At 45.0% G+C, this 23,560-nt stretch overlaps 1 protein-coding gene across 2 annotated transcripts in view; it reads right to left on the reverse strand.

Annotated features, from left to right (window-relative positions):
• SELENOI (selenoprotein I) overlaps nt 1-23,560 on the reverse strand; it is a 58,452-nt gene that overhangs the window by 25,803 nt on the left and 9,089 nt on the right. Inside the window, exons 1-3 of one of the 2 annotated variants that reach the window (XM_090031165.1) lie at nt 14,086-14,323; nt 1,031-1,099; nt 588-696 (exon numbers count right to left, since the gene is read on the reverse strand). In XM_090031165.1, coding sequence (XP_089887291.1) covers nt 588-696; nt 1,031-1,060 — 139 coding nt within the window. In that variant the 5' untranslated portion in view covers nt 1,061-1,099; nt 14,086-14,323. Of the gene's footprint in view, nt 1-587; nt 697-1,030; nt 1,100-14,085; nt 14,324-23,560 lie in introns of those variants that run through there. The other variant, XM_090031164.1, reaches the window with a different exon arrangement.

Consider the following 23,560-nt stretch of genomic DNA (forward strand, 5'->3'; position numbering starts at 1 on the left):
ATGCGCATATAATCACTGCAGCACAGTGACTGCAGCGTAGCACAAAGATATGAGATTGCAAAAAGTTAAATATACAACTCAGCTGTTTATAGAGCCCTGTAAAATACAGATGAACTAAACAAACAGGCTCTAATTTGAAATACTGTGCTAAATGTGTTTCATTACCATGAGACTAAATTATTTTTAAACATGCACCATTTATTAGTAGTTGTATTACTACTTGCTATCCCACAAGTCTGTAAATGTGATAGGATGTTTTGATCTTTAACTTAAACCAGATGCTAAAAGCTCATCTTGACTCCAAAAGACACACGTTTGTTTTTGGTTTTTTATTTACTAGTTCTTCTCACGCAACAACTTGAAGGAATGAGTCACATTTTGGGCGTTGATGACAGGATAGTCAGCAACGTCATCTACTCCTCTTGTGACTTCCTTCAATACTTCAAACTCTAAACACTCCACAGAAATAAATAAGAAAGCAAAATTGGCGAGTGCGTGAAGTTGCAAAACTATGGTAACAGAGCACACATGTATCAGAGGTTTTTTTGCTCCCCTCATTTAAAACAAACTGAAACAAGTAATCTTACCAGAAGCATAAAAATCGGGGTCAAAGTATGCCATGAGGAAGAAGTTGAAGACAAGCAGAAGGAAGCCACAAAAGGTTATCAGATTTGGGGCCAGCCATGTGGGGAAAATCTATGGAAAAGCAGCAAAAAAGCACAGAGAACCTCATTAGCACAAAAAATAAGCACAACACATGGCTTTTAGCTATACTGGAGAGGAGGTGATTACTTATTGGCATTAGATGCAGCTTTTAAAATTTAGCAGCAGCTTCTAAAATTTATTATGGTGCAGCTCTCATCTCCAGATTGTTAGTGTCCTTCTCAGACATTTTTGCATTAGTCACAAAATGAATGAGGCAGGGTTCATTTCAACTGAAATCCCGCAGGGTGTAGAAGATTTGCGGTGACCCATATTTTTGCCCTTCTATCTCCAGCACAGAACCACAAGCAGCTGGAAGCCTGCTCACCTTCACTACCGTGTTCCAGAACGGATGCATGACGTACAGGGAGAGCGGGTTGCTGTCCACGGCACTGTACTGTGGAGGAGAAGAAGAGAACAGTGGTTAGGTGAAGGCTCCAGGAATCGTTCCACAAAGCCAAACAAGTTGGCTGGTACAATATCAAGTTCTCCAGGGATCAAGCGTCTTCTGGCCCCCCATACTCTCTCTGTGCCATGCGTCAAGATGTCACGGTATTTCATGCCAGGGAAAGGATTAGCCACTACTTGTAATCATTTTCCTGTTCTGTTGGCAAGGCTCTTTAAAATCATCAAAAGACAAACAGGAAAGTCTGCAGCTCACCCCACTCTCCATGCACTGGATCCACTAGGACCAAGAGTTCCCACTTCCACAACAGCCCTGCCTACAAGCTGCCACAATTCCTGTAAAGCAGGACTACCAATTCATTATTTATTAGACTCAAACCTCCTGCTCCTCAAAAGGAAAGCGGGCCCATGAAGACCAGTTGTGAATTGCTAGAGAATCCCATTCGCACCAGATCACACAGCTGGGGACGAAAAATAAAAAGCACGGGGGGAAGGGGGGGTGGGGATTGTTTTTCTATGGCAGTGCTCAAGTCAGAAACCATTGAGCCAAATGCAACACAAGCAATTAAAGGCTCGGCAGTGCTACGTTGGTTAGCACTACAGAAGAAAGAGACTTGGGGGTCATCATTGACCACAAGATGAACATGAGCCTCCAGTGCGATGCTGCGGCTAGTAAAGCGACCAAAACGCTGGCGTGCATCCATAAATGCTTCTCGAGCAAATCCCAGGACGTCATTCTCCCCTTGTACTCGGCCTTGGTGAGACCGCAGCTGGAGTACTGCGTCCAGTTTTGGGCTCCACAATTCAAAAAGGATGTGGAGAAGCTGGAGAGCCACACGCAGGATCAGAGGTCAGGAAAACAGATCTTACGATGACAGGCTGAGAGCCATGGGACTCTTTAGCCTGGAAAAGCGCAGGCTCAGGGGTGATCTGATGGCCACCTATAAGTTTATCGGGGTGACCACCAGGATCTGGGGGAACGTCTGTTCACCAGAGCGCCCCAAGGGATGACGAGGTCGAACGGTCACAAACTCCTGCAAGACCGCTTCAGGCTGGACATAAGGAAGAATTTCTTTACTGTCCAAGCCTCCAAGGTCTGGAACAGCCTGCCAGCGGACGTGGTTCAAGCACCTACAGTGAACACCTTCAAGAGTAAATTGGATGCTTATCTTGCTGGGATCCTATGACCCCAGCTGACTTCCTGCCCTTTGGGCAGGGGGCTGGACTCGATGATTTCCCGAGGTCCCTTCCAGCCCTGATGTCTATGAAATCTATGAAAGAAAAGAGTCCTCCCCCACTGAGTTTACAACCTAAGTAGCATCAGCAAAATGGTGATAGAAATGGGAAGCCGATAGAAAACAGTTCATCAGCTAGGCAGCTCAAATGACATGTTAGTATGCTGAACGCTGCCAGTGTTAAAGCAGAGGCAAAAGGCACTGCCTCAAAGGGAGAGTGCTGCAGAAGCACACAAAAGCAATACATCTATGCAACAAAGCAAACACCTTTCCATGCAGATGTCTGCAAAGATCGTACAAAGTCGTCAAACAGAGTAAGAAATACTGAGATCTGGAAGCAGTGACTAACAGCAGTGCAAACAGCACAGGGGAGGAGACGCACTTTCCCTTGCCACGGTCTAACGATGACAAATAGCTGGCATCCTAAACAAGAACCGTTTTAGTAACACAAGACAAAAGTAAGAGAGGATGAACAGCAGGCAGACCCTCCCGTCCATCTGGGGGTCATGTTAAGGACTGAAAGCACAATCTTGCAGGTTAACAATAAGCAAATGAAAAGCAAGGGGCTCTGGATAGGATTGGTGATAACCGACCTCTGCCGTAGACCTAATCCTGCAAGTGCACTGAGAAATTACTGGGGTCTACAAAGAGAAGTGAAACAATAGAAGAGGAGGTGGTCATTCATAGATGATGTATTGGTCATCCAAAAAGGTACAAGTCTCAGAACAAAGGGTATACAAGGGACTCGACATTTTCAACACAACTCTGGCCAGATCTGAGCCCTCATTCACAATATTTTATTCCGTCTTCCTTTACAATAAAATGCTATTTATAGAAATTTCATTCCCTTGTGATATAGCTTCTAAACTAGTTAAGAACATAAGTAACACCATACTGAATTGGAATAATGGTTCCATCTAGCCCAGTATTTGGCCTCCAACATTGCCAGAAATGGACGCTATGAAGGGAGAGCACTGAAGTGGATACCTCTATGCGATCTACCCCTTTATCCAATACTCTCCTAGAATCAAAGACGAAGGAGGTTGGGTGGGACCTCAGGAGTTACCTAGTCCAGCCTCCTGCTCAAAGCAGGACCAGCCCCAACTCCATCATCCCAGCCAAGGCTCTGTCTAGCCAGATCTATTCAATACCCTCTCTGGCATCCACCATCTACTGGGTGAGAGATGCCAGAGGAAACATCTCCCGCTGCTCTGTTCAATGACATCCTGGGCTGTATTAGTAGGAGCGATGCCAGCATATTGAGGGAAGCGATTCTTCCCCTCTATTCAGCACTGGGGAGGCCACATCTGGAGTCCTATGTCCAGTTTTGGGCCTCCACTACAGAAAGGATGTGGACAAGTTGGGGAGAGTCCAGAAGAGGACAATGAAAATGGTTGTGGGGCTAGGGGACAGGACTGGTGAGGAGAGGCTGTGGGAACTGGGCTGATTTAGTCTGCAGAGGAGAAGACTGAGGGGGAATTTGATAGCAGCCTTCACTGCCCTGCAAAGAGGATGGAGCTGGACTGTCCTCAGTAGTGGCAGATGGCAGAACAGGGAGCAATGGGCTTAAATTGCAGCAAGAGAAGCTGAGATTAGATATTGGGAAAAAACACTCTCATGAGGAGGGTGGTGAAGCATTGGGACAGGATCCTCAGAGAGGTGGTGGAGTCTCCATCCCTGGAGGTTTTGAAGACCCAGGTAGACAAAGCCTTGGCTGAGATGTAGTTGGAGCTGGTCCTGCTTTGAGCAGGGGGTGGATTAGATATGATCTCCTGAGGTCCCTTCAACACTCATTTTTATAATCCTGTAATAGCCATCAATAGATCTATTATCCATGAATTTATCCAGTCCCTCTTTGAACCTGGATGTGCTCTCTGCCTCCACCACCTCCTGTGGCAATGAATTGCACAAGTTAAATAGTTTACATGGCAAGGACCATAAAGAACATGAGGAGTCTTTCCTCCCAGGTAACCTGGTAGTCAACAGCATCAAGTTACCCTGATCCACTACAGTTCTTGAAGCAGGTCCCTCACAATCACACAAGCTTTGAATTATGAAAGAGTTAAGTGGCATTTTGCTGGACAACAGTTCATACCCTTCCCACAAACTACACCTCTTTCACTAGGCTGAGAACAATAATGTTGAGTGGAGGGGTTATTTTCAGAAAGCACTAAACCTCTACCCTTTGAAAATTAATCTGATACCTATTAAAGAGGACTAAGAACCCAAGTGAAACTATTTGTTCTGGGGGGGGGCGGAAAATCACACACTGAGCTAAAAATACTGTATTGTGTGGTATTGATACTCACCCAAATATGCAGTAACAAGGAGACACACATGCAGAAGGTGGTGAATAAAAGTGAGACGGCCTCCTTATTTCTGCATGGCTACGCTACATAAAAATTGAAGACTTTAATTGCGTAAGGAAACAATTACATTATTATAGTTACACCATACTGAGCCAGTACTAACAGGCAAGCTAAAATATAAAAATCAGCACTCTCAATTTTGCCTGTCCTGGATAGCCAAGGTACAAAACCTACTCTCCACCCTGTACCTCATGATCGAATATACTTTTACGTGTTCAGACTGGCAAGAACAGACCTAATTACACGATCAATGTGGGAAAGCAGGTGGGGGGTTTTTTATGAAGAATCCATGAAAATAAGAAAGGGACATAATGTACAGCCTCATTATAAGGAACCCACTGCAGGACCAGGAGAAAAGTTCCCTAAAAGAGAGTGTTCAGTGTAAAAATGCTCATCCATTTGCTACCCCACTCTGGTTACACAACATGGCTCATTCTTGGCCTAACCCCAGCAGCAGAGGAGGGAAGAAATTTAAGGCATTCCTGAGGACAAGGGAATCATGTATATCCCCTTGTAACAAAAATTAAAATTATGACCCCAAAGTGCAAAGTTTTAACCTTTATTCCTGAACGACCTTTTGCCTTCCACTTCAAGACCCACACAAAACAGTCACCACCTTCAGGATGTGCTTGTATCAATCACCAACAGTCTATTATGCTACCAAAGCTCCTATGTGCTAGGATCCTGGCCCACAGGAGGGCTGGGTGTCTTAAGTTTGACGCGATAAAGAAGAGGGAGCATGATTAGGAAAGGGAGCTTCGTAGCAGTCTGGGTACAAGTGGTGCAAAATTACACTGGCCCCTGCGAGAGAACGGGGAATTGCTGCAACTGAGACAGATGATGATCTCGAAGGAGAATTTAGCTTTCGGAAGACTGTTCCATTCATCAGAATTAGTGATCAGAAAGTAAACTAGTTCATTTAAGGGTAACAATGCAGAGTAATTTAAAAATGACCTTAACAAAGCCTGTGTTGCCTCAGCAAGATACAACAGCCCTGGCTTTATGTTCCACCCACATTGGTTCTGGAGTTGATATCTGTACAGTTTAAAAAAAAAAAAAAAGCCAAATAAGCTCCATGAAGAAGCACTAAAATATATCTTTAAATCAATGCAAGACAGTGCTTGAATGAAGAGCCCTGAGACTCCAGTGTGATTAACTATTAATTAAAGCCTAGATTCTGTAGAAGTTGCTAGTATTCCCTTGGAAAGACTCCTACCTCTTTTGGACAAATGGTATTTTCAGAGTCCACCCCCGGCAAAAAAAAAAAAAAAAAGCTTCCTGTAAAAGCAATAAAGATACTAACTCACCCTAAAGAATGCTGCAAACTGTTATCTGCTTGCTAATATCTAATGCAAGGGTACAAAGATTATCCTGTCTAAAGTCCTCTTACCCAGGTGGCATTTTGGCAAAATCCCAAGAAATATTTCAATGGCTATAAATTCCAAGGCTGACTAGTCAGTGCTTAATACAGTGTGACCTGGCTACCAGCTATTTCATTGATCGATCCATAATTCTGCGCTGCTCTGGAAAAAAAGATCACAGATAGATGGTGTGTATGGAACAAGTTCATAAAGACTCACCTCTAAAGTGCTTGCAAAGTCGCACCCACCTTAGAGTGATCCCCAGTCCAAGGAAGGACTTAGGGAAACTCTCCCCATAACCAAAGTAATTTTACAATGGCTTCCCTTCTGCCTGGAAAAAGAAGCTGCAGGACCATCTATTTACCTTCACTTTCTTCTTAAAATACAGGGGAATATAGCAACAAAAGGCAGCTCTGAAGAGCAAAAGACGACAGCCTTGAACCACTAGCCAACAGCTACTGATCAGAGGAAGAGTTTCTTTTGGCCTTTAATTATAATCTCTAGACCCTCTCCAAAGAAAGGTCATCAGGAAAGACGATGAAAGACAGGAAAGTGACAGGAAGCCACTGAAAGTAATCGTTACAGAGACAGAGGACACAATTTATGAGAAAGGCTTAGAAAAAGCCATTTTGTCCCTGCAATATGGTACTGGGAATGAGTGGAAAAGAACCACCCAACACACAAAATAAGATCTTTTCCAGTATAAACTAGTTTGTAAAGATACAGAATTCATGAGAGCACGTGTTAAACAATCTGAAGTCCTACCTGATGAAGAGCTAACCAAGAGCACTAGGCATTTCAATACCAGGTTTACTTAATTAAAGCATGGCACTTCAAGTGGTTTATGAGATAATCAGATTTAAAGTAATGGCAAGGAGGGGGAGAGGTAGAGATCTGCTCAATCACATTATCTTCATAACCACTTGGAATTAGGAAGCAACTAAACAGCTTGGAGCAAAAGCGAAGCACCCCACATTTTAAGCATCTTAACTTGATCTACTTACTGTTTTCCGGTCTCTTTTTTCCAAACCACCCTCACAAATTCCATATGGGGGGTGGGGGGCAAACATCATGCTCCTTATACAGATGAGGAGACAGGCAACAATCAGACTTGCCTACAGTATGCAGGGTGGCACAGAAGCCAGGATTCCAGTACTATAATATTGGGCCAGTGTTTTTCTGCAGAACATGCTTCTTATCATTGTAAGAAATGTACATCCATGCACTAGCTAGATAGTCTCTGGACATCCTAGGCTTTCCCACTCCCCTTCCCCACCACATAAGCAACAAGGTTTGGCTGAATCAATTGACCAGAGTATCTAACAACTCAGAGAACATCTGAGTGTCAAGACTGGCGACAGTTCAATTCACGCTCGGTGTCATGCATGGAAAAAGCTGGCCAAGTTCCTTCCTTTGACGCATCATAGAACTACTCACATTTCCATTTCTGAGCAAGCCAAGAGCATCTGTGAGGCATTGCTGTCCAAATGGACTGGCCAGCATTTGTCTTAGTGAGCGGGGGGGGGGGGGGGGTGAAGGAGTGTGGCTTTTGTAGCTTCCTTTCCTGTCCGCAGAAGTGCTTGAGACTACTCTTTCAGAGAAGAAAAACCCACAAAGGGTATGTGCAAATCTGTAGTGCTCTGTTTTGAAGAGAGGGAGCAAGAGGAGAAATCCTTAATGAAAAGGTGCAGAAAGTCTGAAGTTGGACCCTTAAAACAGAGCAAGAGAAAAGGGGAGAAAAAGGCATACAGTCACGTCCAACAAGCAAACCTATATCCCGGAGTTAGAGGGAACATCCACTTGCCTTGTATACTTTCTCCTCATTGAGCAGCATATCCATTTAAAGTTATGGCTGGAAACAAAACAAATGACTTGCTGACTACCTGCTGCTACATCCAAGAATGTCATCTAAATGGTAATTCAAGCTGCTTAACACTAGAGAGCTGTAGGCGAGGGCCTCAACTAGTAAGGAAGGCCCTTTCACCCACAGAAGGTAAGCAGTTCTTATTCTCATGAAGGCACAATTTGTCTACACGACTGAACAGTAATAGCACATCTTGAAATTATTGGAAACTCCAGCTGTTCTTGGCTGGAAGAAGTTGCCACATGCAGCCTCAAGGATGGGCTGCACAGGTAAAGCTGATGTTCAAGAATAGCATTTCCAGAGGCCAAGATCTCATTTTGATGAATAGCCATCTCTACTCAGATGCAGATGGACAGCCTAACTAGATTCATAGAGTCAGGATACATCTCTAGGCAGCATAGTCCTCAGTCCTTGCTGCAGACTCGATCTTCATTTTATGCTGCAGAACACAGCAAACAAAGAAAGCCCCTAGCAGGATATATCTGGAATAAAGCTACACTACACAAGAGGCTCTCCCAGCAGGTTAATTTAGGCCCAGTGTTCTGCTGTTCCAGAGCAATCAGTTCCCATCTAACAGTTCAGCATGACTGTTGGTTAATAAAAGGAACAAAATTAGAAAAACCTGCCATCCCAGTCCAGAGCTTCAGCCACTCTCAGGCACCTGAGAGTGAAGCAAATACAGAGCCGCAGCTTTAAAGCCTCATGCCATTTTCTTCAGAAGCACTACAATTGAAGTGCAAACCATTTGGCTTTAAGCTTCCTCCCCTCTTAAATCTTGCTGTCCTGTCTCTTCATTCCTGCTGCTTCCCAATGGAAGTTACCATGGCCTCAAATATCACCTGCACTATGTGCAAAAAGCAAATAAGATGCAATAAATGAAACAACTGCACCTTTCGGAGTCCTGCTCTTTCCAAGTTCATCACTACCATGTGTGGCTGGAATCAATTATGACAGCAAGTTTTTTCAGCAGGTTGTAGGAATATAGCGTTGAAGTTAAACACTGTATACACAGGCAACAAACCCCTGCCCAAAGTAGGCAAATGTCAGAAATAACCATCCTGTTTTAAAATAGCTTCTTTTGTGGAAGTGGATTCCTATGTACTTTAATATTTAAAAGGGTCATCCAAACTGATAAATACCCTGGAGTTTAAAAAGGCACTTTTATACTCCAGGAATTGGTATAATGACTGCACCCATTACTGAAATGCAACTATATTTAAAGCTGCAGCTGCTTGACAATATAGAGCAATCTGTACAGTTACAATAGGAGGTGACCAATTTCATAGCTAATTGTAGTTGAAGGTAATTTAGGACAGCAAAGCATTTTACCTGAAAAATACTAGGGGACACAGCTACTAAGAAATTTTAAGCCAGTGTGTGACAACAATGAGACGGATTTCCCCTTACGCTAGCAAACACTGTGAAGAAAGCCGATGGCTGCATTGATAAGTACAAGAATGCCCTCAGTGGTAGTTTACAAGCCGATGATTTACACACACTAACAATCAGATCTAAACTGAATTGGTGAACACAGTCTTTTAAAGAGATTAACTCATTAAAAGACCACATGGGAGGGACTTGGGGAGCATTCTGAAAACTCAGTTCACTGGATCGACATCCTCTTCATAAAGAAAGGCCATCTCGCACAACTGGTGCTGACAGCAGAGGCAAGTGAAGCAGGTAGTGAGTGCAATGTTTTGTTTTAAGGCTACTGCCTAGGTATTCTGCTAGGCTAGAAAGGTAACCTTTAAGAAGCATTTATATATTTCACTTTGACAAGTGGTTTTTATTGTCTTACTGGGTAACATTCTTTTTTTTACCTCAAACTGCAGACCTACTTTTGGGAAGCCATTCAGAATCGGACCAAACTATCTGAAGTTCAAGTGGCAAGACATTTACACACATTTTTAAATAAATGTGTCAATAATCCTCATACTTAGTTAAGGAAGGGCTTGTTAAGGTTTAGGAGTACCCTGTTGCACAAGCTCGTAACATTTGTTCCATGTGCCTGATGATGAAATTACATGAAGTCCTGATACAAGATTCTGCTCTCCCTTAGAAAGGCTGATCATTCAACTTAACGAAATGAAGCCCATTGTTTCTGGTTTTAACAAAGCAATGCCCTTTCAGTCTTACTACCTCAAAGACATCATTTGATTCCCTATGGAGTTGCACATAACAGGGCCATGGACTGTAGGGAATGGAACTAGTCCCTGACATTAAACAGGACACAGAACAAAGCATCCTAGCATGTCTCCCCTTCCCTCCACCTACAGCACAGCAAGAGCAAACATAAGTCAAGGGATACATTGGCAAAGTTACTAGATCTTGTATTTTTCATTCAAACAAGCGATCAGGATTTACTTCACTGAGGACAGGAGTTACAGCATCTTATACAATATGGTTATGTTATGCCATTACATGCCAGAAAGGGCAAGGAGGGCATGTTTTTTGTGGCAGTATTGTCCGCATTGAACAGAATTAAATAAAGCTACAAGATGAAGACAGTCTCCTGAAATCTTAACATTGTATAGTCCTGCCAAGATCAAGGAAGCTTGAAGCGCTGTAATGCTGTGCCTGCAATGCAAAACACCACGTAAAACTACACCAAAACTCGTATCTCTGTTTACAACGGTTGTCTACAAAATGAGAGAGGGAAAAAAACCCAAACAAACAGAACGTCACACACTGAAGTGAACTGATCCTAGTGCTATCTGAGAGGACGTATAATTTTACTCATTAAGCAAGATCGCTATTACAGACAATAAGCTGTTATAACAATGAAGAGGATAGCACCACTAGGAGACCCATGCAGAGTTGGCACTTTGGCAAGGCAGTGCTAATCCACAGCAGAATGGCTCTACCTGCCGCGGTGAACCAGCTTCCCAGAACTGCAGAAGCACCGGCTCCGTCCTGTCCCATGGTTACTGTTCTTGGTTGCATTATAAACTGCTTTGATGGCAACTCTCCTTAAGAGCCCACATAGAGCACCACGGGCATTGAAGCCAGCTTGAAGCACAAATCCACTCTAAAATATAATCCCTTATTGCACATATTACCTACTGGCTGACACCAGCAATTCAAAGTCTTCGCTGATTTTTCCTCCTGTAACACAGCCCAAGCACCTTCCCTTAGCTATGACCAATTTCATGGGTCACATGCACCAGAAGCAGAGGGGCTGCATGGATGCCATATTTTGCCCTGGACAACTAAATATAAGGGAGGATACATGAGAGAGGCAAAAGTCAACTTAGCTTGCGGGACCAGCCGCTAAGCCAGGTTGTATTCTGATCATGTGTACGTCAGAAGTGAGCCAGATAAAAAGGGTCCTCAAAGATACTGTTTTTACATATAAACTCTCCACTCTGGAATACACTTTCTATACGTTTGTCTGACAGCAATGTGCTATTAGCACTGTGCAAAACTGAGCAGCTCATATTCTGGAAAGTTTTAAGTCCATGATCTTTGGTGCATTTCAGTTTTCCTGTAGCAACAGAAAAGGAAGGAATTCTACAGGGGGCCTTTGACACTAGCATTTTTTGGAACTTATTGCTAGTGTAGCTCCAAACAGCAGTAACAATAGCACAGACAAGGCACTGGAACTTAATCCTGCCCAGAGCAGCTCTAGACAATGCTGTAACAAGGACACCAATTTCCTTTCTATGCTAATCCTTTCCACCATTGGTAGATTTCCTAAAAAATGAGGATTGCTCCAGAACAACACAGGAAAAGAGGGAGAGACATTTATGAAGGCAGGGAAAAAAATAAAAAACACAACAATTGATGTGTATAGCAACTGTTGTGTGGATCTCTGTTACCATCCTCTAACTGGGCACTGCTTGCTCTGCCTAATTACATATTAGTGCCCTTTTGAAAGAAAGATCATGTCTCAATCCTGCCATTTATTCACTACAAGTGCACGGGTTATCAGGTTTGGGTGAAACCACAGGTGACTATCCTCAGATTTTTTTTTAAATGCTTAATCACCATGGTATCCAAAACCTGCAAGGAGTTAATTGCTGGACCATCCAGCTAAATACTGAAAAGATCTCTGGTAAACAACACAACCTGAGCAGAAGCCAGCCAGACATGGCACAACCCAGACACTAGACTTTGTCCACACACAAAAATAGTGCCCAAATGAAAATCAATTTATTTAGAAACTGATTTAAATGGTGCACTAAATAAATAACCAGAAGAATGCCCTATTGATTCAGCATGCGTCAGAATTACTCAGCGCACAGTAATGCCTGCAGTGGGACAGTTATCATATGCTGCTTCTCCCTAAAAGTTTAAAACCTAAACTGGACAGTGCAGACACAAACACAATGGATGAGGGGCTGTTGTAGGACTGGCTGAAGAGCAAGGCTGTTTAAATCACTAACTTTATTTAAAACTGTAGGGCAGGGCTTTAAGAGCAAGCAACGGTTTTAGAATCCAGCAGTTTCAAGGCAAATGGAGGGAGGGAGGAGAGAGAAAGAGCAAGCGGGGGACTTATTTGCCATCCATCTATTAGCATTCATTATTCTCAGAGTCAATTGGCCATAAAAAGCTACTTAAAAAAAAACCTTCCAAAACCAAAGTTCTACCAGATAATCTACATTTACAAGAGCATCAGAAATTATTCCTCCCACTTGACACATGAAATCTTAGAATTTGAAAAATATAGTAGAGTTAACTCAGTACAAAAGCCACCCAAGCAAAAACTACACAGCGCTGACAAGTGATTTAGAGTGCTTTCCCTGTGCTGACCTACAAAACAAGCCAACAGGACAATGGACAGCGTTCAGGCTGCCAAGATCCAGGCTTTGCATAGAATTATTTTAACCAATTACCTTCTGGCTTCTATAGCCTTTACAAGAGAAATGAGGGGTTCATATAGGATGAACCTTTTTAAAAAAAAAAAAAAAAATACAACAGGGACATCTCAAAGATCTAATTAGGCAGAGGATAAGAAAAGTATAGATTTATAGCCTCGATTCTACTAATAGTTTCCAAGTTTTTTGTTTTTTTTTGGGGGGGGGGGGATGAAAGGGAGAGGGAAAAAAAAATCAGCACATCCTAGAAGCACTGTAATTACCAGGCATACTAAGATACAAGAGTGCAGCCGTATTGTGTTAGGCAGTTTACACTATATGGCCATGTCCACGTGAGCACAGATGTTTGTTTCCCCGGGGACAAGGAGCAGCAGCACACCTTGTGCCACTGCTCCTTGTCCCCAGGGAAAGCCTGTGCCATGCACACTGTGGTGCGTGGCAGGTTGCCCCATTGGGGGAGGCTGGGGTCAGCAACTGTGCTGGCCCCAGCAGCCTTACCTGGAGTCCTGGGGGCTAGGGAAGCTGCAGCTGTGACACTCCTGCAGGTGGGAGCCTGGATAGCAGCTGAAGTGTGGCTCTGGCTGGCCAGGCTCTGGTTTGGGGTGGCACGTGCTGCCGTCATATGCGCCACCCCACTTTCTTTCCACACAGGCTCTTTTGACCCCAGGATCTCCCAGGGTCAGCCCCACATGTGCTGCAAAGTAGCAGCAAGGGGAATGCCTGAATGTACGGTGCATAAATATGCATGGGCAAGCTTGCCTGGACACAGCCTACTTGTATCAAGATAATGAGATTTAGTTAGCATGTTAGTTTGCAGTCAAGCAGAAGGCAAGGCAGGGTGGCACCTTAGAGACTTGCTCATTCAGAAAACCATAAGCTTTAGAATCCAGCAGTTTCAAGGCAAACGGAGGGAGGGAGGGGGGAGAAAGCAGCCTACTTTATCACATGCTAGATTGTTACCTGTGAAAGCTTATACCTTTCCTGAACAAATCGCTCGCTCCAAGGAGCCACCTGTTCTAGTATCAAGATGCTACAGCTGAATTCTAATAAGTGCTACAATTGTGAGGGATCATGCTATCAATAACGAACCATTTCTGCCCAGGTTGTCCCTTCCCCCAAGCTTTGTTTTACATTGCTTCCTAACTTCATAGACCTTTACCACTGGGGAGAGACTACTGGTATCACTTTTAAAACTTACCCCAAAGCTACTATCTGTGACGAGAATCATTTCCCCCCCTCCCCACAGTGTTTATATAAAAACACAAAACACCCATTTATTATACCGCCACTCAAAGTGAAAAAAAACCCCATTATTCATAGATAAAAACTTACACCACCAAGAAACAGTATTTTTCACTTGTTGCTGATCACATGCTCATTCCTTATGTTACTCTGAAGTCCATCTGAGAGCAGTTCATGGTGTTTACCATTTTTCCTCTGCCTCTGAAAGCCACTCAAGAATGCAGTCTGCTCTTGGAAGACATTAGGTTTTTCACAGAAACTTATTTCCGTAAATGCACAGTGAACACTTACTGGGCAGAGAACTAACTATAAAAAGTTAATGCCGTGCAAGCAGAACTCCATTAAATGGGAAATGTGAACAAACTGAACCTTATTCATGAGGCATGAGAGCTGTTAACAAGAATGTGTTGAATGGTGCCTGTTTCCAACGGAGCTTTATTTTCAAATGATATCAAATACCTAAGCAAGGCAAGTGCTTGTCTAACCTGCTCTTAAACGGTCTAACCTGTCCCACCAGCTTCAAATAGGGCTGTGAGTGCCAACCACCACCCCTCCCTGACATCAGACTAAGTGTCCAATTTCAGGCACCCAGATTCAAACTGCCTTTGAAAACTAGTATGTTATCCTGTGTTTTGCTTTTTCTTTCCTTCCCTTTTTTTTGTGGGGGGCAGGGTACATTTTCAAGGTGTATACTTAGGATTCACAAAGCTAAATGGAATGGTAGAGCACAACTGTAACCTGAAGAACGTCACATGAATTGCATAATATCAAAACTTCAGATTTTTTTTTTTCTTCTTGAACCATTTGCATGCTGTAGTCTCAGAGAATCGTGCCCCCAGACAGCAGCTCTATTTTCTGTCCATTTTACATGGAACTCCATTAATAGGTACAGGACAAAAGCCTAAGAAAAGAAATTTTTGCAGCTTAAGACCAAACTAAATCAAAAGGAAACTACTGCAGTTGACAAGCCCTCATAAATCCAATTTATAGCTAAAAATAAAAACTAGCTAGCCGAGCTGCGCCAAGACAAACAAGCCACGTTTGCGCCATGCTCCATGTCCCATGCCCGTGGTGAGTTGGAAGTTGTGCAGGGCTTTTAAATCTGGTACTTATTAACTTCGGTCCCGTTTATCATTTAAGGTCATTTTCTGTGGCACAAGATATAAAATGATAACTTCTACATCTCCAGCTGACTGTATCCCCAGTCTACTAGCTCCCCTTCACAGCTCATTCAAAGTGTGCATGCCCCAACTCTCTTGCTGCTCCAGTCCCCACTATCATCTGCCTGGTATAAGGGACTCCAGGTCCATTAAACACTAAAGCAGAGAGGGATGGAGGAAGCTCTCCTTTTTGGAGCAGGAGGCAGCCAGAGAAAACTTTACAGATGCATCTTCATTCCTCTGTTGACTGTGGAAAACATCAACACTCCAGGCCAAATGAGAGAAAAGTTAGAGACTCATTATTCCTCACAGCTTTACTTTGCTTTAAAAATGCTCAATTTCATTCAACTATATTTGTGTTACAACCCATGCAAGCGTGTAAGCCACACTAGTCAGTCACAGAGAAGTGGGGCTGGATGGGACTTCTAAAGGTTATTTAGTCCGAGTCCCTGCCCGAGGCGGGATGATCCCTATCCAAACCATCCCATACAACCAGAATCTAAACCCTGCATAAGACTACCATCAAGCCTGATGCAACCTAGACTTAACACCCTAAACTGGCACAGGGAAAGCAGGGCAACCACAGCAATCAATGCCCTGCTTTTATAAAATGTTGTCAATATATGCTCAAGAGGTCCTAGGTAGAGGGCAATGCCTTGCTACAAAGGAAGACAAAAACCTCTAGACTGTACTAATCTGACCACTGGGTAAAATTCCTTCCTGACCCCAAATACAGCATCACTTTGAGCCTGACCAAAGGGGCAAGATCCTTTAGCCAGGAACCTTGGCTTGGCTCCTAGCAGGAGAATCAGCACATTCCAGTTAAAGTCCCCAGCCTTAGCTACAGCCAACACCCAATGCCTCTGGGGAAGCTTAAAAACACCTGGACTAGTAGCAGAAAAAAAAGGGGGTGGGATGGGTAGGAGCAACCAGCAAACCCCAGAACTATGAGAAATATCCGCAGTAGAAAATAGGCATCACTATGCCTAGATCATCCCCAACCAGGGGCTGTCCAATCTCTTCCTGAAGACTTCCAGTGATGGAGAGTTCACACCTTCCATGGCATCTATTCCACTTCCTCACTATTCTCACAGTAAAGAAGTTTTCCTGGATATCCAATCTAAATTTACTTTGCTACAAAATTCAAGCCACTGGTCTGTGTCCTCCACTCTGCAGAGAAAGAAAAGGTGCTTTTCCCTCTGCTTTTTGGCAGCCCAAGAATTTGCAAGCTGCTATCATGTCTCCTACATCACGCTACATCACCTTCTGCAGTAAAGATAAAACTTAAGTGACAAACAGAGACACAAGACACCCAACGGATCCAGACCACGCCATGACAAGAAATATAAAACCTGCCAACACATCTCCACCCACCCCACAATTACTACCCCCCACAACAGAACCATCAGCATTCCTGGATCTTATAGCTGCACCTCCAGAAATGTAGCATCTCTCATCCAATGCACCAAATGCCCTGATGGAAAATACATAGGAGAGACCAAACAACAACTGCACACCAGAATGAACGCACACCGAAAATCTATCGAAGACAACAATGCCTAACTACCTGTGTGGGCACATTTCTCACAAGACTACCACTCTCTTTCCAGTCCCTCAGTTCAAATCCTCAAAGGGAATTTACAAAACACTTTTCACAGACAAGTCTATCATCCCGTTCTCATCAAGAAACTGGGGGCTGTGGTGTCGACACCCACACAGTCAGATGGGTCGCCAACTGGCTGGAGGACCGTACCTAGAGAGCGGTGGTGGACGGGTCATGTTCGACCTGGAGGGACGTGGGCAGTGGGGCCCCCCAGGGCTCGGTCCTGGGGCCCGCACTGCTCAACATCTTCATCAGTGACTTGGACAAGGGGGTAAAAACCACCCTGTTCAAATTTGCTGATGACATGAAGATGTGGGGGGATGTGGGCAGGCTAGAAGGGAGGAATAGGCTGCAATCAGACCTAGACAGGTTACAGGGGTGGGCGGATGAGAATAGGGTGGGATTCAACAGCAACAAGTGCAAGGTGATGCACCTCGGGAAGAAGAACCGGCACCATACCTACAGGTTAGGGAACTCCCCTCTTGTCAGCACGGAGGTGGAAAAGGATCTTGGAGTCATCATTGACTCCAAGATGAACATGGGCCGGCAGCGTGGGGACGCGGTCAGGAAGGCCAACCGCACCTTGTCCTGCATCCACAGATGCATCCCGAGCAGGTCCAGGGAGGTGATCCTCCCCCTCTGTGCGGCACTGGTCAAGCCGCAGCTGGAGTACTGCGTCCAGGTCTGGGCGCCGCACTTCAGGAGGGATGTGGACAACATTGAGAGGGTCTAGAGGAGGCAATCGCATGATCAGGGGCAGCAGGGAAGGCCTTATGAGGAGAGGTGACAGGACCTGAACCTGTTCAGCCTCCACAAGAGAAGGCTGAGGGGAGATCTTGTAGCCTGTTACAAACTAGTCAGGGGGGATCAGCAGGCATTGGGGGAGTCCCTGTTCCCCCAAGGACCGCCAGGAGTGACAAGCTGGCAGAGGGTAGGTTTAGGTTAGATATCAGGAGGCACGACTTCACGGTCAGGGCGGCTAGGGTCTGGAACCAGCTTCCAAGAGAAGTGGTGCAGGCCCCCACCCTGGGGGTGTTTAAGAGGAGGCTGGATGAACACCTTGCTGGGGCTGTTTGACCCCAGTACTCTTTCCTGCAATGGCAGGGGGTTGGACTCAATGATCTGCTCAGGTCCCTTCCAACCCTAGAAACTATAAACTTCACTTCATCAACCTCCTGGATACAAAAAAAAAAAAAATCATGGACTAAGTATAGACATTGGATGTATGATACATTATAACTTGCTTGACATCTGACTCCCCACCTACCTCTCCACCATTTACCAGCTGCATTCATTTCGCTTTCCCCCCAGCCCCCTAGTCTGTCTCTCACTCACTGTCTCAATTTACATCTCTGCTGACTGGCTTTCTTGCATGCATACCAGCCTCTGGCTTCTTTACTGTTCATTCCATCCAGGAAGAGCATGTACCAGCTACAGATGCTTCCTCAACCTGATGAATGGTATTTAAACCTAAAAGCTTGCTAAGAAGAATTTTTTCCACCTATTTGAGTTGGTCTAATTTATGTAAAGAACCTTGTCCTTAGACCAAAATGGCTACAACCTACACCTCTGTAATATGGAAAAAAGAGACAAGCAAGCCTGTGCCACACCCTAGTGAGGGGAGGGGGATGAAAAGCAAAAGAAAGACAGGACTCTGACATTCAGGTTAAGCAGAGATACTTTTGTTGGATGGCTTCTCCCCTCCCTTAATGTATACATTGAATTAAAACAACTGCATACATGCGAGACATCTGCTATATGACCATTCCACAGCATACAAGTGTCTGAAGTCACGCAGGAGCTTCCTCACTAGCACCCAACCTCTCGAAGCCTCACCCAAGGAGACGTGACTCCAGATGTGTAATGAGAAGCTGAAGAAAATACCTGACAGCAAAAAAGTAAAAAAAAAAAAAAAAGGATGTTTCAGCAGCTGAGTCCCTACCACCAAGCAATGATGAACCATGGTAAAGGTGGTGGTCTCAACCACAAATATACTAGAGTTGGATGCTCCAAGGAACTGATGAAGTTGGGCTAGACCATTGATTCAACCACCTGCAGCTCAGAGCCTCAGACATCATCTACTGCAATGCTCCTTGCTCAAAGGCACATGTACAATTGACAGAACTCAAAATACAATAAGCAACCACAAGCATGTATAGAAAAACAGTCAGATGTAGACACACAAAAAGATTGCATACATGACACTGCTGGATTAGGGATTTAGGAGCCTTTAAAACGATCAACAGTCTTCAAAAGGCATTTATGCATGGGAACAATGAAGGAGCTGTCCAAGAATGATATAAAAGATAAGGAATGGCAACACTGTGGGACGAAGGAAGGACCTGAACCAGTTCAGAGAGTCAGATAAGGCTGCACAATGCCTAGCAAAACAGATTTGGAAGGAGTGGGATTAGCATCAGAAAGATCCAAGATAAGCAGAGTACCCTGGACTACGAGACAGACAATCAGGGTGCGTGTCAGGATACAAAAGCAGGGGTGGATTTTTAATTTTTTTTTTTAAGATCCTGAAGGAGCTGACGACACCAAGTTGTGGGGCAAGGTGGGCATGCTGGAGGGGAGGGACAGAATACAGCTAGATCTAGACAAATTACAGAGCTGGGCAGATGAGAATAGGATAGATTTCAACGCAGACAAGTGCAAGGTGCTGCATCTAGGGAGAAGGAACCAGCAACACACCTATAGGCTGGGAAACACCCTTCTTGTCAACACAGTGGCAGAAAGGGATCTTGGAGTCATTGTTGACTCCAGGATGAATGTGAGCTGCCAATGCGAGGAAGCAGTCAGGGAGGCCAACCGCATCTTGTTGTGCATTTACTGATGCATCACAAGCAGGTCCAGGGAGGTGATCCTCCCCCTCTATGCGGTGCTGGTCAGGCCGCAGCTGGAGTACTGCGTCCAGTTCTGGGCGCCGCACTTCAGGAGGGATGTGGCTAAACTTGAGAGGGTCCAGAGGAGGCCACTTGCATGGTTAAGAGGCAGCAGGGCAGGCCCTACGAAGAGAGGCTAAAGGGCCTGAACCTATTTAGCCTCCACAAGAGAAGGCTGAGAGGGGATCTGGTGGCTGCTTACAAACTCACTGGGGGGGGGGACCAGCAGGAATTGGGGGAGGCTCTGTTCCCCCCAGCACCACCCAGGGTTATTAGGAATAATGGCCACAAATTGTTAGAGAGAAGGTTCAGGTTGAACATCAGGAGACATTACTTCACAGTTAGGGATGCCAGGCTCTGGAATGGGCTTCCAAGGGAGGTGGTACTCTCTCCTACCTTGGGACTCTTCAAGAGGAGGCTGGACAGATATTTGGCTGGAGTGATATGACTGCGGCACCCATTTCTGCCTGGGGCAGGGCATCAGAACTGAAGATCTGTTTAGGTCCCTTCCGACCCTAAGCACTATGATACTACGAGAAGGCTCCCTCCCACAGCCTGGGTAGAAAGGGAAATGTCCTGACCACAACACTTCCTTTACCTCCAACTAGGCTTGGAGTAGACCTTTCAGATGAACTCTTATTGGCAAGGACAACATTTTTCCCCAGTCTAGCGAACCAGTGGAGCACACTGCCAACATCTTGCTACAGTTCATTTGAATTTTCTTTAAAAAATCAGAATGAAAAGCAGAAGCAGAGAAGCTCATTCAATCACACAAAGGGGAATCAGTAAGGAGTCCCTTTTTAAGTGCACCATATTTTCCACACACCTGGTTTCTCCAAAATCCCACAGCTGCTGGAAACTGGGGGGCATCTTAAGTGAGGCAATGTAGCCAAGGCCCATGTGCTCAGAGCACCATCCCTTGTCCAGCACTCTCCTTCCCACCTAGACACTGCTACAGGCCTAGCAGCAGCTTGACTGTTTCGTAGAAGGGGGGGGATGGTGAGGAGGGGGAGAAGTAACCCAACACCTGCTGCAGGTCTACCTTCAAGATGCTGCCACGGCACACAGATGCTGTTGATGGAAGACTTGCCCACAGTTAACCAACAGCCTGGGAGATAAGGGAGTAGCCACAGGTTGCTGCTCTCCCCACTTCCCTTTTATAGTTTCATAGTAGTTTGAGGTCAGAAGGGACCTGAGTAGATCATCTAGTCTAACCCCCTGTCACTGGCTGGAGCATGCGCTGGGATCACATGACCCCAGACAGGTGTTCGTCCAACCTCTTTTTGAATTTACCCAAGGTAGGAGCGAGGACCACCAGATCCTAACCACCCTAGCAGTGCCTCCTAATCTCTAACCTGAACCTCTTCTCCAGCAGCTTCTGGCCATTGTCCCTTGTCACCTCAGGTGCTGCTAGGGGGAATAGGGCCCTTCCTAGTTGCTGCTGATCTCCCCTAACGAGTTTGTAGGCAGCCACCAAATCCCCCCTCAGCCTCCACCTGCTGAGGCTGAACAGGTGTAGGTCCCTCAGCCTCCTCAGGTTTCCTTTTTTCCTGACAAGGAAAAATCTTTTTTTCTTCATTCCACCTTCTGAAAACACAATGAGCATCTTTATCCAGAGGCAGGGAGTGGTATGCCAACAAATACAATACCTGTCAAGGTAAACACAAAGAAGATTACAGCTGGAGTGAAGAACTACACAAAAATCCTCCTCCTCCTTCCAGCATTGCCTTTATCGGTCCCTGTTAGAGAGAATTACAGTGTAAAGCTGCTCATACACGTGCAAACAAATGAGAGTGGGGCTGTCACATTTTGGTCAATAACCTTCTCTCACTTCCAGATCATTCACCATTAGCAAAGATGGGAGGAGACAGGAGTTAAACTGCATCCCCCACACCAGCTCCAAGTCTTGTGGAAAGCAAGGATACCAAGCCTAGGCATTTTACAACCCCTAATATTTTTCTAATATCTGCCTCAGAAAGTGGTAAATGATTTGATTTTGTGATAACCAACAGCACGGTCTAAAGCAACTCCTAGCCCAGGATCAATGACATTTTAATAGGGCTCATTTCAGCTGAAATCCAAATCGGAGCCAGGAGATGGAGAGCGGATTGTCAGGCCTATGGAAAAAAGAAGACTGCAATGGAAATGGCTCAGAGTGCAAGCCTCTCCTTCCTGCCAACAGGATACAGTTCCTTTTTCCGCACTACAACACATTTCTCTACGGATCTCCATGTGAAGCAGACACCCTCAGTTCTTCCCACTAGCAAAAGACGTTTTGCTAGAGAAAAGACAATTTGTGGCATCAGAACATATGGGAGATCTACTCTTTAAGCGCTACTATCTGTGGAAAAGTTGCCCTCTCAAAGCTGTAAGCATGGCAGGCACTTTTCCTGCATCTTTTTAGGACGTGCCTTCCCTGCTGAAGTAACTCTGGCTCTTACTCCCATGTTTACCTCCTAACCCATTTTCCACCTACAGGTGCACACCTCCCGGACAAGTGAGGTGGTGCTTTACACCCAAGCTACTTGACCCAGACCAATACAGAAGACCAAACTCAAGTACTTATGTTGGCAAGCTGCTAAATGTGGATACTGGCTAAAACACCAGAAAGCCAGAAGTCCTTCTGATAACCTCCCACCATTCCCTGTGGGATCACAGGCAAATCTCTCCCTCCCCTCCAATTTACTGCAAACAAAGCTATGACTACATTGTACCTTTAGCCCATGGTCCTACAGGAGCTCAAACACAAGTTCATTTGTGCTGCAAACCTCTGCTTGCTTGCAGTGGGGACACGGTCCTGATTACTTAGCTGCTGCTAAGCCCTGCGATGCCCCGCTGAGGAAGGTGTCTGGATTCTACCAAGGACCTGCCCCTGAACACTGCAGAGGGACACAACTTTTTATAGCCTTTAGTGAAAGGAAATACAGGCCGTGCAGCCAATTGTTCGAGGAGAACATCTGATACACGAGTGGGGGGGGGGGTTGCCTTCCTCTTTAGGGGGCCGGGGGGTCCTTTTCCTTGAATCTCTTGAGTGCATTTAACAACCCTTACAGTGGTGGGACAATGACACTGCCCTTGTCCCCCTCCTCCCTTACCTGTGGCAGGTTGGACTGTTCCTGGTGTTGAAGTGCTGTGTAGCTGTCACAGGGTTGTTTCTATAGTTTTAGAAAAAGGTTTAGACAAATGCTTGTATGGGACATTCTGGATAAGAAGGATCCTGCCCTGAGCAGGGGGATGAACTAGATGACCTCCAGTCCTACTTTTCTATGATTCAACAATTCCCAAACACTGTCATAAGCTGACGGGAAATGGTCACTGCTGACACACAAACTGCTCGGGGGCTGTTGGTCACACCTGTACATTGCTCAGAATTTAAATACGCCCTCAGCCATTTTCCCATCAAGGCACTGAGCAGAACAATAAGCTGCTCCCTTTTGGCTTGCTGCCCGCACACCCTTTGAGAGAGATTCAGTCCAATTTGGCAGTGGCCCATGCAGTTACCAAAACTGTGTCAAGTCTCCCATGTTAACAGCCTAGAGAACAGAGATTGATCATTTGGCAGCCAGGCCAGTAGCTTAATGACGAAGACCTCTGTTCTGTATGAACTGGGCCGCACCATGTAGTACCTCTGACTTGATAACCATGCTGACAAATGTTGCAATGGTAGTGAACAGAGCAAAGCTTAAAGGTTGCTAGCTAAAATATACCAAAACTAAAGAATCACGTTCTTGTTTAGAAGCTGGAAAAAAGGTTTGACATTCTCTAGAAAGCACTCGAGTATTTAAAGAGTCAGTGTTTGACAGCCAGAGAAATGCCTTGTCAAACCCTGCAAACTAGCTACTACTGATCAAATATGAAGAGGCCTGGAGGCATCCTGACATAGCTTTAGAGAGATGAATGAAGTTCAACCTCAC

This window comes from Crocodylus siamensis, chromosome 1, assembly GCF_052110815.1.
Source record: "Crocodylus siamensis isolate JL-2025a chromosome 1, ASM5211081v1, whole genome shotgun sequence".
NCBI lineage: Eukaryota > Metazoa > Chordata > Crocodylia > Crocodylidae > Crocodylus > Crocodylus siamensis.